The following is a 14,882-nucleotide window of genomic DNA, read 5'->3' as shown; positions in this document are numbered from 1 at the left end:
TAATTTCAAAATATAAAATCTTGAATTTATTATGAAATAATTATTTGTTGTTAATCAATATCAATAATGCCCTAAGTACTCGTTGGGAACGAGAAAACAAAAGCAGGAAGTCGGGGACATCGTAAAAATGACAGGGGAAATGATTCAGTAAACAAATCCATCCGGTGATGACTGGCCCAGGTGCTTGTTTCCGGGGTGATCCTCGCATTGTCTCAAAAGATCAAGAGACATGACGGACCTGTACGTGCAGCTTCTTATGGATGGGTTCTCTGACGAAACAGAAACGCCAGGTGAGCTATGAACTCTACGCACATGTAGATCGAGGAAAGTGTGTTATTGGGGGGGGGGGGGGGGTATTGTACCCTTCTTGCGGCCAGTCTTATTGGTCCCTGCGAGTTTTTGTCGGTCCTTCCACCTGACTACTAGTATCTTGCCTATATGTCTCTAAACTGTTATACGGTGATAACATACTTATGTCATACTTATTAACAACTTTCACCTACTGGTGGCCCAAATATTTTCAGGGACTCTATTAATTGTTAATAAGTTTAAGACACTACAATTGGGAGACTGATTCCGCAGTTTCTCTACTTCTGCGCCTTGAGTAGACGATCATTGGTTTGGGTTAACCCTGTTGTGATCCCTGTCGGATATATGTCTGTAGTATATTCTTAATTTGTTTTGGTTGATTCACAATGTCTATATCTCTACCTTAAAACTTGAGAGTGTTTCAATGCTATATGAGAATATATTGGATCGAATTGACCTGCTATTAATTTTGTTTATTTTGGTATTTCTCCTTTAGACACGTCACAGAAGGCGGACGGACGGCTGGTCCACGACTATCTCCCCACCTCTGTACTGGTGGCATGTCTGTGTTTCTACATGCCTACAGGTCTGCTGGCGGTCAGATACGCCCACAAGGTACCCACAGAAAACTGCAATTTACAATATCGAAAATCTAAATTCACCGTGCAATGCTACCTATCTACACATTAAACATATAGTAGAGAGATAGGAAGATACTCGTATATAACGTTTAGAATTTGGTCAAAAAGCTTATTCCCCCTTTGTCTTCAAATTTTTTATCCAAATAAAACATTGTATTCGACTGGCAATACCGGTATGTATTCATTGGTATACAGGTGATAGTTTATTTCTCATTGATAGCAAAACAGAACAAGACTGACACAATCTACATACATGTAATTACATGCATAAACGTACATAGCTAACAACGGATTTTAACAATATTTTTACAAAACTAATTTCATCTAGGAATTTGCAATATTTTATGATAGTCAAGGCAATGGCTGGTGATGATTTCAAGGTTATCTACTTTTACATATTGAGACAGGGTGTTGGGGGTGGGGTTTACATGTGTGTTAAATTAACACCTAGCGAATACATCCTCGTACACATCATATCATCTCTCATCAAACTTTTCAAACGTACTTAAACAAACGTCCCCTGTAGGTGTTTGTTGTTAAAAGGAAGGATTGCGCAATTCACCATCCATCACCGCATTAACCGCTTCTAACTCTATACCGAGTCATTCACTAACTGTAAGTGTGTTGTTAAAAGAGGTTCAGTACAGTTTATATGTACATGTATATATATCTAGAGGTCTAAGTGTGGCAAGTGTTTCCGGTCGATAGGTTTACATGTTTGTTTTAAAAGAGACTCACTTATTTGTCGTTATACGGTTATATAATTGCAAGGAGATATGAAAGTAAACGAAGAAGAAAAAACAACGCAGTTCACTTTCTTTATTATATCCTTGTACTATATATAGTTCAATTTCTTTTCAAAACAACAAATAAGTGCATTATTGGCATGGTGAGGAGTAAATCTCAATTCAATCAATTCAATTCTTTATTCACTCAAGACCAGTTCACTGGTATTTGAGGTTCAAAATCAGTATATACAAATGTACACGAACACAGTCAAGGATCACATGTACAGTAGGAGTAATAATGACGAAAAAAGGTTAAAATCACAATACAATAGGTTGTTAAAGTTGGTTTCTGGAAGAACAGACTTTGAAAATTTTCTTAATAAATATTGACAAGTTTTTTAGTTTTTCTACATTTATTTAAAAGTATTCATGAGCTCGTTAAATTTTATAATATTTGGGTTTTCATAATATCTCTTGGGCAAAAACATTTTTCTATCGTTTACAAAATGTGTAGATTCTAAAATATAATGAAATTCATCCCCAATACTATTAGAGTCACACATTGTACATTTTCTTAATTTTTTTTCAATATTATGCCATCTACCTGTTTCTATGGGGAATCGATGATTATGTAAACGTGATCCGTAGATCTGTAGGTAAAATCAACGAGTACTTTTCTAAATTGAGATTTGATCTCGATCCTCAGGATAGCCACTTTGTGTAATGTATAGCGCTATTAACAAAGTGCCCAGAGCCGAGGCAGTCCCGTTGTTAAAAGAGTCCGCGCATAAGATGGTAATGTCATTAGTTAGAAGTAAACGAATTCAATTCTGGCACTTACTCGCTGTCTGATTGGATAAAAAATAACGTATCACAAAATCGTGTCACAAAATCTGCGAAAAAGGGGGAAATCTGTAACATTTTAAATTCACGTCAGCCTTTTTTGCGATTTAAAACGTTTCTCATAGAATTTGATACAGGGTACAATTTCTGCGTTTTCAATTATTTTTTATTTAAAAGAGATCGCGAAAAGGGCGGATATTAAGTCCTCATCGAAGATTACCAGATATACGGTTTTAATTAATCATTGTAATGAATAATACTTTATGACATTTGATATTAGGGTGCTAAATGTTGTATATATCCTTTTGTTGTTGTCGATACTATATTTACCGTTATATATAAGAGAGTACGTTCTGAAGTTTTACGAACTTATCGGTGTCGGTGTTTTTTTATTTATTAGAAAACCCAATTTATAATTTTCAGGCTAGGCAATCTCTACGCAATGGAAAAGAAGAAGAAGCAGAAAGGTTCTCTCGGAACGCCTTGCTGCTTATCCTTACAACAGTGTTCACACTCCCGATACTGTGCTTTACTGCTTTTGTCACGTGACTTGACCTGCTTGGTGTTCAGACATTTAGGAAATATTGTCTATATGATCCAGTGGAGCGTAGCAGGGTCATCAACCCAATTGTTTGGCAATCAATCTGATTGCACGTGGTTGAAAATACGTTAGACCTATGTAATGAAGCTGAGAGTATATTCTATTCATTCTCTTTGTCAGTGCGACGGATGATAGTATCCATGATTTGAATATATTTTATTGTATACATACATGTATATATAAGATACATAAACAAATGGTTCGGACACAAGTTCTGACAACTTACGAGGTCTTTACCAATAAATGAAAAAATTATACAAAACTTACAACTGTTATTACATGATATAGAACTGTTATTACGATAAATGGAAATAAGTTATATATACGAGAATAAGAAACATGCACATAAACTATATAAAACAAATCTATCAGTTTCGTTAATATACAATTGAACTAATGAGAATAATTGCTTGTTAATATCAAGAGATAATGACTCATCGCCCCATAATAAAAGATGAGTATTAATTATATGAAAGTGGTCTAGTTGTAGCAGATTAAGAACAAAAATATTTCTAGCGATAGTATAATTTTTCATTTAAAGAAAAAATGGTAAGCATCTTCGGGTAATTCACACCGACAATTACTGCTTTCTATAATATTTATTTTGTGTAAATCATATATTATCCATATCAACACGTTGTATATAAATTAAATTGTATTCATGTACATAAACATTTTTTTAATGTGTTGTGATAGTAAGGAACTTTTTATATAAAACAAATAAAAACATGAAAATAAGCTATTTTGTGATTTTTTGCGACACACAAATGACGTCATAAAGACGTAACGTCACAAATCGAATGTTTGAAAGAGGGAAAATCTACGGTAATATAATTATGTTGATTCCTTGTTGCTACGTACGCTATCACGTTCATCACATAACTTCTTCAAGAATTGAAGGATGGAAGGAATACTGCCCTACAGAAGTAGCGAGTTTGAAGTTAATCCACGCATCTACCAGCCATGGCGAGACACGGAGGAAATCGAGAACATGATGATACAAAAGATGGTGGACCAAACTTTAATGTCCGTGCTATCTACAGTGAGCGAGGAAGTGTGTAAGTTTTTTCAAGTATATTAGCACTGACTCTTCTATGTACTCATTTAACAGCCATCGTTCCAATACTCCACTGATTGATAGATTCAGGTGGTATAAATAAGGTGTTTGGATATCGTTTGTCACATATCTGAGAGTGATGAAACAATATCATGATAATGTAGTATATATATTACAATGTTGCGCGTGTCCTTTATTTTAAAACAGTGAGACAGAAAACAAGGAGAACGCTTTAATTCAGCAAAAAAAATATATATGTATCATGTATCATGTATATATGTACATGTATATAGCAAATCCGCGTAATAAACAATTAACAATCATATCTTTTGCTTATGTAAGTTTATTTAAAATGTATTTGTATCATTATATTTACATCCACCAAATAAAGATTCCCTCTATTTCTACCGAAAATGGATTGTAATTTATTACTCGGTAAAAACTGACAGGACTGAAATATACACGCTCCGTTTATCGATTGGTTGACCTTCATCGACCTAAGAAAACTGCACGAAATTATCATGACGATGTCAGTTCTAAAGACGATATGGCTGTTTCTTTTATCAAACGCACTGATGTACATTAATCTTACTTTGTTAATTAAACAAACCGAATTCAAGTATCGATAAAAGGGGAAAAATCCAAGATTTCATCATTGATACATCATCTGTTTTTACCCGGAGAAGTTTACAGGGACGAAAACAAACATAGTACGGAGAATCAAAATGGGAAATGTTTACATCTTTTCTCCATTCGGGAGTACTCGGGACAACTCGCACATTATTTAACGTTATTATCCGGGGTACTTTCATGTCCGTCGACTCTTTATTTTGGACTGTGTTGTTAAACATGGAGAGGTAGAGGTGACGTTTCAAAACAGATAATCTGGACTTTTTTCGTTTTAGTCAATGGACGTAGTTAAATTGGGCATAAAAGTATTTATGATTATCGAGTTATTACGCAAAAAGTGGTGGAAGTAGAGACGTGGGAAAAAGTATTGTAACTTATCAAATCTTGAAGTTGTATCTGTGAACAGCAGCATAAATATTAGTACTAATCTGTAAAGGTAAATATACCCCACCCGATGACAATAGATTTGTATCGATAATGTTAAAATCAAGCAAAAAAGAAAGGCGATGAAAAAAGGATTAATTCTAGCAGTAAGATAATTTTCCACAAGCAAAAAAGAAATGATGCGCATCTTCTTTTTTCCTACATGAACACAAAGACCTATTAATTATATTGCGTTTTTATGATATTAAGAACACATTTATGTCTTAGCTTAGTGTCTTAGCTTAGTTAAAGTAGTCATGTTGTATATTTTATTTGATAAAATGAAATATATCGGAAAAGACAGTATGAAAAAAGGAGTTTTATTATACTTTCATGTTAAATACTGAAATCTGATTGGTTAAAACGCAGTTGATAACCCGTTCTATTACCCTCAGCGTTAGCAACACACTTGGCAACGGGTAACACAACGAATTGTTACATGCACGTAAATTATGCGCGTACAGTTCGCCATAGAATTCACGCCATTCCAATATAAAAGCAGTAAAGTTTTCTTTGAAATTAAGACATTCAGTATAATAAAATAAATAGTGCCTGTTTGGGAAGGTGAAAGTTGAAATTGAGACCCATCGAAAACCATTGTCAACCTCCGCTTCGCGTCGGTTGACAATGGTTTTCTCGGGGTCTCAATTTCAACTCTTACCCTCCCAAACAGGCACTATTTATATAATGGCGTTTTCAAAATGAAAAATAATGGCGGATGATGTATCTTCGAAATAAATCGATTGAGATGGTTGTTCGTGCTTAGAACTACCTTTAACGAATTCTATTCTTTTATAGCATCAGAGATGAAATACTTTATAACTTAATTGAAATATCTACACCTTTGAATAAAATATTGATCTTTGTCACGTACGTTTGGATGATATTGTCACGCCTGTTTGGATGATATTGTCACGCCTGTTTGGATGATATTGTCACGCCTGTTTGGATGATATTGTCACGCCTGTTTGGATGATATTGTCACGCCTGTTTGGGTGATATTGTCATGCCTGTTTGGGTGATATTGTCACGCCTGTTTGGATGATATTGTCACGCCTGTTTGGGTGATATTGTCACGCCTGTTTGGATGATATTGTCACGCCTGTTTGGATGATATTGTCACGCCTGTTTGGATGATATTGTCACGCCTGTTTGGATGATATTGTCACGCCTGTTTGGATGATATTGTCAAGCCTGTTTGGATGATATTGTCACGCCTGTTTGGATGATATTGTCACGCCTGTTTGGGTGATATTGTCACGCCTGTTTGGGTGATATTGTCACGCCTGTTTGGATGATATTGTCACGCCTGTTTGGGTGATATTGTCATGCCTGTTTGGGTGATATTGTCATGCCTGTTTGGATGATATTGTCACGCCTGTTTGGGTGATATTGTCATGCCTGTTTGGGTGATATTGTCATGCCTGTTTGGATGATATTGTCACGCCTGTTTGGATGATATTGTCACGCCTGTTTGGATGATATTGTCATGCCTGTTTGGATGATATTGTCACGCCTGTTTGGATGATATTGTCACGCCTGTTTGGGTGATATTGTCACGCCTGTTTGGGTGATATTGTCACGCCTGTTTGGATGATATTGTCACGCCTGTTTGGGTGATATTGTCATGCCTGTTTGGGTGATATTGTCATGCCTGTTTGGATGATATTGTCACGCCTGTTTGGGTGATATTGTCACGCCTGTTTGGATGATATTGTCACGCCTGTTTGGATGATATTAGAGAGGTTAAGCATTTCAACGTGTACGTGTACGAGTACGTGTAATTAGGGGAATCCCCTAATCTTATGTGTATTACGTCACATTGTCCGTGTACCGCGTAATTCTACAAGTTGTTCAAAATGTGTAGAATCAAAAGTACACGTAGATGAAAACTTGTAGCATTTTTTGATAAGAATATAGACTAAGTGTACATAAGATGTTGTGTAATGTAAAGCAGACGATAAATTAAGGACAACTATGCTTTTGGTTTCATCATAGTCAAAGAATTATATCATAAACAATGAGAGTTAACTGAACATGTTGAAAACGTTGAATCTAATTATTTTACACGTACGCGTACACTAACATATATACAAATTTTGGTACGTGTACGTGTACACATACTTGCAGCTCTACACGTACTCGTAGACGTACACGCTTAAATGCTTAACCTCTCTATTGTCACGCCTGTTTGGATGATACTGTCACGCCTGTTTGGATGGTATTGTCACGCCTGTTTGGATGGTATTGTCACGCCTGTTTGGATGATATTGTCACGCCTGTTTGGATGATATTGTCACGCCTGTTTGGATGATATTGTCACGCCTGTTTGGATGGTATTGTCACGCCTGTTTGGATGATATTGTCACGCCTGTTTGGATGATATTGTCACGCCTGTTTGGATGATATTGTCACGCCTGTTTGGGTGATATTGTCATGCCTGTTTGGATGATATTGTCACGCCTGTTTGGGTGATATTGTCATGCCTGTTTGGATGATATTGTCACGCCTGTTTGGATGGTATTGTCACGTACGTTTGGATGATATTGTCACGCCTGTTTGGATGATATTGTCACGCCTGTTTGGATGGTATTGTCACGCCTGTTTGGATGATATTGTCACGCCTGTTTGGGTGATATTGTCATGCCTGTTTGGATGATATTGTCACGCCTGTTTGGGTGATATTGTCATGCCTGTTTGGATGGTATTGTCACGCCTGTTTGGATGGTATTGTCACGTACGTTTGGATGATATTGTCACGCCTGTTTGGATGATATTGTCACGCCTGTTTGGATGGTATTGTCACGCCTGTTTGGATGATATTGTCACGCCTGTTTGGATGATATTGTCACGCCTGTTTGGATGATATTGTCACGCCTGTTTGGGTGATATTGTCATGCCTGTTTGGATGATATTGTCACGCCTGTTTGGGTGATATTGTCACGCCTGTTTGGATGATATTGTCACGCCTGTTTGGAAGATATTGTCACGCCTGTTTCGGGTGTTATCTCGCAAATATTTAAGTACCCCCTCCAATCCCCTGTATGAATTTTGAACATGGTAGTCATTTTTGCCATATTGCCCCAGATTTCAAAGTTTACCGACCCGTTTCAGAGTAAGGTCCTTCTATAAAAACAAAAATAGGAAATCCACTAACAATTCTAGCAGCAGATAATTGAGAGTCATTTTCAAGTTTTTCAGCACTATGCATCCAAAACAATGGAAGGATAATTATGATATAAATATCATTAAATGTAGAGTACAATTTTGAGAGGTTTTTCCTGCCAATTCCAAACTTTTTTTTAGAAGACCAATCTTTTTATAATTATAAGCATTATATACAATATTCTGACTAGCTAAGATTTTGAGACAATGAAAGACATTGATGACGGAGCACACCAGTCGCCTTTAAAAATAATCAAGGCAAAGCAGAAAATCTCTTTTGATGAAAAAAAAACTACCTTTGTTTTAGATGGTTTTTTGAGACGCCATTTATTTTTTTAATTTTTTTTATTTTTCTTAAACGTCTAAATCGTGATTTTACTTGTACTAGTATTCCATATGTAATTCATGTATATATTGTAAGTTTTATCATTATGTCATAAGAGTATGTGTTTGCAGGGGTATATAACTTTTTCGAAAGAAAACACGCCACAAGACGTGTCGAATATCCATATGATTACTCTTATCATATAACTAGTAATATATTAATTAGTATTTACTCTACTCATTTGAGTTTTGTTTGGACGATGCTTTCTTCAGCCAAGACAAGTTCACAGTATTCGTTGAAAATCATACATTTTTAAAGGGGCATGGTCACAATTTTGGTCAAATTTTATTTCTCTGTTTTTATCATTTACAATGCTTTATGAATGCATTTCTAATGATCAAATGAAATTTTGGTGCAAGTCGATGAGTTTTAAGCAAGATACAGAGCACACAATTCTTCGTCATGTAAACAAGGCTCGTGCCCTGTTTTTGTTTACATAGGTTCAATATACCAGTAAAAAATCTTTTTCAAGCTGATTTGTCTATATTCTTATTCATTTTAAGCATAAATAAACAGTTCCTAACGATTAACACATTCATTTAAGGTCTTAAACTGGAATTTTCATTTCAACATTCAAAATGTAAACAAAAGCTTTGTTTACATAGCGATGAATTATAAGCTCTGTAACTTGCTTATAGCTCAACAAATGACACTCAAATTTTGGTTGGCTATTAAAAATGCCTTACTGAAGCATTCTAAACATTAAAATCGAAAAAATAATTTTTGACCAAAATCGTGACCATGCCCCTTTAAGGCATTGTTATAAAAATGAAAAGTCATATATCATACTGATAAAACATTTTTAATTTCTCAGCCATGGATAAAAGTCGATCAAAGCCAGTTAAGATGGTCATCAGAAATGTTCAATACGCGCCATCTAGCGGCACAAGTCCTTTGAAGCCCTCAACCAAGAACAAGAAAGAAAGGCGACCAAAGAAAGGCAAACGAGAGGAAACAGGATCTGACGTCACTGTCAATGAACCAATGATTTCAGTCCCGGCCTCAAAATTCAAGTATTTTTATCTCTAGTTTTTCCTTTTCATGCATATATACATATATACTTGTATCTGTCGTTCGTTAAAGTATAATTTAAAATAAAAACCAAGATACATGGAATTGACACTTATGCCGGTTGATAGATATTTTGATATTAGATCTCAAAAGAAATTTTAACATGCATAGAGGGATTTACCGCCAGATCTTGTGATCACTATAATTTTGTATTGTTATGAGTATTGTTTACAATACATGGTATTGTTTACAATATATTGTACTGTTTACAATGCATTGTATTGTTTACAATATATTGTACTGTTTACAATACACTATACAATATAAATTGTACTGTTTACAATACACTGTATTGTTATGACTATTGTTAACAATATATATTGTACCGTTTACAATACATTGTATTGTTATGACTATTGTTTACAACACATTGTACTGTTTACAATACATTGTATTGTTTACAATATTTATTGTACTGTTTACAATACATTGTATTGTTTACAATATATATTGTAATGTTTACAATACATTGTATTGTTTACAATATATATTGTAATGTTTACAATACATTGTATTTTTATGACTACTGTTTACAATACATTTTATTGTTTACAATATATCAAGAGCGCCTGATGATCTTGGTCATTTTTAGATTGGATTGACACCCCCTTAAAAACAGGAGAATTGTATAAACACATATGAAAAATACTCAAGTGTATAGGCTATTTATTAATTGTTCTTTACAAAATTATAGCTTATATCTTAACAAATTGTATCTTAAAAGTAATCATGAAAGTATCAAATTGTGGGCCACCTAGTCTCCTTTCTCCATTACTTAACGACCTTCTGTGTAGAAAATGAAACAGTACGTGTCTTAACAATACTACAATATGTATATGAGATCATGGGAAAAGTCACCCTGATACGTTTATTCAATTTGATATCATTATAAAGAGAAGAGTTGGTTTAATTCCGTTTTTGGAGAGCCTGTAGGCATTCCTGATATATGTCAGAGGTACCAAATCGTCAGAACTCCGAGATTTGTTTCTTATTTCCTTCATATTGTATAGAAAAAATGACAGTTTAGTTACCGTTTAAAATTCAATTTACCTGTAGGCACCTTTCGTTACTAGATCTTGACCTTACTTCCCCCACAGGTCTATGGTACTGAGCGAGGTGGAGTCTAGAGCCACGCGGGTACACGACTACTACAGCTACCAGTGGAACGACTTACAGAGAGACAGGCTCCAATTGTACGGCGACTTCATCAGGCTCTCCGGTACGTACACGTTAGAGATATCCATGATACATGATACGTACCATCATCTATTTTATTTTAACTCTCCGGTACGTACACGTTAGAGATATCCATGATACATACCATCAGGCTCTCCGGTACGTACACGCTAGAGATATCCATGATACATGATACGTACCATCATCTATTTTATTTTAACTCTCCGGTACGTACACGTTAGAGATATCCATGATACATACCATCAGGCTCTCCGGTACGTACACGTTAGAGATATCCATGATACATGATACGTACCACCATCTATTTTATTTTAACTCTTAACCATTATAAATGTGCATGTATATCGAATCCTTAGATAATTTGAAATAGTGACTTTTTTTCGTTTCATCTAGTTCGAGTTATGAGGGTAAACTATATATTAATAGAACCCAGGATAATGAATTGATAAAAACCGATGTAAATGGAATAGAACTACTTTGCAATCTTAGCCTCCATAATATCAAGGACTGATGACCTCGCCATGGGTCTCGTGGAAACAATAAAAGTCGTGTACAACTTCATAATTCAATACTAGTAACTTGCTACAGGAATTGGAATGGTTTATCGATATACATGTGTTACCTGACGCGCCACGGGTCAGGCTTTTGCTGATCGCATGTAATGCATTTTTGCTGTATTTTCCTGGTCTAGAGCGAGACAGAAGGCTTGAGGCACAGATGGACCTCGCCATCGCAGAGATTCATTGCCTGCAGAATGAAAACGAGAAACTCAAGATAGAGGTCAGCATCTCTCTCTCTCTCTCTATCTCTCTCTCTCTCTATTTCTCTCTCTCTCTCTCTCTCTCTCTCTCTCTCTCTCTCTCTCTCTCTCTCTCTCTCTCTCTCTCTCTCTCCCTCTCTCTCTTCTGAAAATAAGTAATACGTGACATTGTTGTTTTCTTGCAGCTTGATGACATTAAGAATGCAAAGAAAAAGAAAAGAAAAGATGCTAAGCTCCGACGAAACAAAGACAAAGAGCAGGATAGACAAGCTGATTCTGCAGAGAAAAATGGCGATACACAGGAAAGGGAAATGTCTAAAGAGGAGGAAAAGGATGAAATGGCAAAGGATGGAAATAAAAAAGCCAGGAAAGGCAGGCATGGCAAGACGGAGAACACAGAAACAACCGCAGACGCTCTTCAAACCGAATCTAATAGAACAGCAGGTTCTAAGACATTGAGGGATAAATCTATGTTAAACACATTGCTTGATCTCCAAAAAGAAGCGACCTCAAATCCGCTAACCAGAGAAATGGGTACGGGTGACGACGGTCAGTTGATAGTCCACGATGACGGTTGCGTTACAGCAACAAGTATTGTAGAACTGAACTTCAGGTCAAAAGGCGTGGCCCTAAAATCAAACGTCTTGGACAAGAAATCAAAGGAAGTGGGCGTGGCTCTGGACAAATCAGAAGACTACGAAGGTTTAGATTCAGGAGAACCAGCTGAGTCGGCCAATGACGTCAGCAAGTCAGGCGTGAAGAAACAGGGGGTGGGAGTTGAAGATGAACTAAGATAGGCAGTGTATTTAACTAGATCAGGAAGAAAGATGGCTTCTGTCTCAGACTAAGTTCGATCCTATGAGAACCAATTATTGTAAAAAGTGTAAATAACATATCAGTCGTAAATTAAACATATCCATTAGATTATACAGGTACAATGAAAATGTTAATTCAATATCAGATCAAATAAATTTGTTGATTTTTGTGTTTTTGTGTTTAATTAGTTAATTAAACCTTCAACTTTGCACACTTTTAATCCGTAGTTTCTGCATTTGTATCTCCAGGCTCGGCAATAGCACATCTGACATGATTGAAACAAAATTGACAAATGTAAAGTCTACAAGTTTGTCGAATTTTGACATGACCTTATATGGCAACTGCTTTGCTGCGGGAATAGGCATGATGTAATCGCCGGAATGGACGAAAAATAAACATAATATTCAGCTAAACGTCAAGGTTTTGTGATTAAGGAACTCCACACAAACAATTGTGTGTTATAGATCGTACATGGTAGTATTATTCTTCACGTTCAAAAAAGTAGGTCATTGAATATTTTATGAAAATTACTGAAAAATACCTAAATATTTTACACTATGCTTGAGATTTTCTATTAAGACAGTACAGCTGAAAACACATGTGTGAATAACTTCAGATTTACCTATTGTATAGTTAGGAAATAAGAAATAACGTTTATTGTAATAGTTGAAATACATGAAAATCCCTTTTACATACTTAATTAACGTAATTATGAGCTTCCGGAAATTCAAGGGTCGTACAAACCGCAATAATCTTATATCGTTTATTTGTACCACGTGGACTTTGATTGACAGTAATTGACACGTGCTGAAAACTACAAGATCTTCGTTCCACTACGGTCATCATGGAAAACGAGGTTAAAGCGATTCTCTAAATGAAACACGTCCTTACTTACTCGATAGTTTATAAATGTTTTACCAATTTAGGTTCATTTAAAAATGAATAGACATAAATATGTCAAATAACCCCTCAAGGGGCCTCATTTATAAAAATTATAAATTTAGGTTGTAGCAACTCCAATGATAAACACGAAAAATACATGCTTACAAAATAATAATTGTGGTTATTTTAAAAACTTTGAACAGTTATTACCTATGAGAAGTAGAAAAGACATTTTATCAATAAACCTGTCCAGGAGATTCTTCGCGAGCCCTGCATGTGTTTTGTTTACAGTAAATACGCATGCGTAATAGTATAGAAGACTGAACCCCGAACACGTTGCGATTTATTTATGTGATAGGTTATACGTAATTATTAATTTTAATGAAATAATTAGATTTATTGCATGGAGAACTTTGTAATTTTCTGAAAGTTTATACATTCATGAGCAGTACAAAAATACCGCACCCGATCGGAAAATTTTTTCAAGTCGGTTTTTCGATAAAATTCGCCGTACTGTCTCTTTAATTGTGTAAATAAAACAAATTGCTAAACTCTTTAAAAATGAAATACAGTTTATGAATTGCAGTGACATTGAATAGATACTAAAAGAAATAAACAACGTTATTTAGTGAACATGGCGTTATGAATAGCAATTGCTCTGTTGGCATATTCCATGATGCGCGCTAGCCATGTTGTTTATTACTTATGTTTGCATTTTACCACTCGCAAATGCCCTGTATTAGCCTTGGAAAAATCAACTTTAAAGTTGGAAATTCCAAGATTAAAGTTGGAAATTCCAACTTTAAAGTTGGAATTTTAAAGAAAAAAAAATACGAAGTGGCACTAATACGCTTCCGTAAAAAGGTGATGTTCGAAGTCAATATCTTGTATAGTCTGTCCCAAGATATTTATGCAGCACATTTGGACGAAGTGCAGTTGAAATAGATGAAAGGGAAAATTTCCAAGGTAACATTTAATATTCACAAATTATCATTTTTCACTTGTAAAAATTCACAGGAACGGAAACAGATATCTTACAGAGATTTATAATGGGGAATGATGACATCATCGTTTTTTCCATTCGAAAATCACTAGGAATACCTGGCACAATTTTTTAACGTAATCATCCGGGTCTGTTGCAGTAAAATTTAATTTCCCGTAGACATAACTTTTTTTGCGATGTATTGAAACCTGATAAGGTAGAGGGGACATTTCAAAGATGAAATCTTGAAAAATTTTCATAATTTTGAATGAACATCTTTTTAACCCCGATGTATTTATAAATATTAAGTAATTAATCAAAGATATCTTGGAACAGAGTATCAATGAAAGGAAAATATATAATTTATGTTTCAAATGAGAGTTTCTAAAATA

General features: G+C 35.2%; 2 protein-coding genes across 2 annotated transcripts; both read left to right on the top strand.

The window, feature by feature from the left end:
• Positions 1-128: 128 nt before the first annotated feature.
• Positions 129-3,360, top strand: LOC136275418 (proline rich transmembrane protein 1B-like). The gene is made up of 3 exons (XM_066084487.1): positions 129-290; positions 806-924; positions 2,945-3,360. The coding sequence occupies exons 1-3, from the start codon at positions 230-232 to the stop codon at positions 3,068-3,070; spliced, it is 306 nt and encodes a 101-aa protein (XP_065940559.1). The 5' UTR covers positions 129-229; the 3' UTR covers positions 3,071-3,360.
• Positions 3,361-3,974: 614 nt separating this feature from the next.
• LOC105324274 (uncharacterized protein DDB_G0286299) lies at positions 3,975-12,797 on the top strand. Its single transcript, XM_034453738.2, has 5 exons — positions 3,975-4,180; positions 9,597-9,795; positions 10,951-11,072; positions 11,742-11,830; positions 11,996-12,797. Exons 1-5 carry the CDS (start codon positions 4,024-4,026, stop codon positions 12,605-12,607), a joined length of 1,179 nt encoding a protein of 392 aa, XP_034309629.2. The 5' UTR covers positions 3,975-4,023; the 3' UTR covers positions 12,608-12,797.
• The last annotated feature ends 2,085 nt before the right edge of the window (positions 12,798-14,882 follow it).

The sequence above is a fragment of the Magallana gigas genome, chromosome 5 (assembly GCF_963853765.1).
Source record: "Magallana gigas chromosome 5, xbMagGiga1.1, whole genome shotgun sequence".
Taxonomy (NCBI): Eukaryota; Metazoa; Mollusca; class Bivalvia; order Ostreida; family Ostreidae; genus Magallana; species Magallana gigas.
This window is presented reverse-complemented; position numbering and strand designations above follow the sequence as displayed.

Coding starts and splice junctions, on each gene's coding strand:
- LOC136275418 (XM_066084487.1), top strand. CDS start 230: ATGACGGACCTGTACGTGCAGCTTCTTATGGATGGGTTCTCTGACGAA. Junction 291..805: donor TGACGAAACAGAAACGCCAG/GTGAGCTATGAA, acceptor TTTCTCCTTTAG/ACACGTCACAGAAGGCGGAC. Junction 925..2,944: donor CGGTCAGATACGCCCACAAG/GTACCCACAGAA, acceptor TATAATTTTCAG/GCTAGGCAATCTCTACGCAA.
- LOC105324274 (XM_034453738.2), top strand. CDS start 4,024: ATGGAAGGAATACTGCCCTACAGAAGTAGCGAGTTTGAAGTTAATCCA. Junction 9,796..10,950: donor GTCCCGGCCTCAAAATTCAA/GTATTTTTATCT, acceptor CTTCCCCCACAG/GTCTATGGTACTGAGCGAGG. Junction 11,073..11,741: donor CGACTTCATCAGGCTCTCCG/GTACGTACACGT, acceptor TTCCTGGTCTAG/AGCGAGACAGAAGGCTTGAG.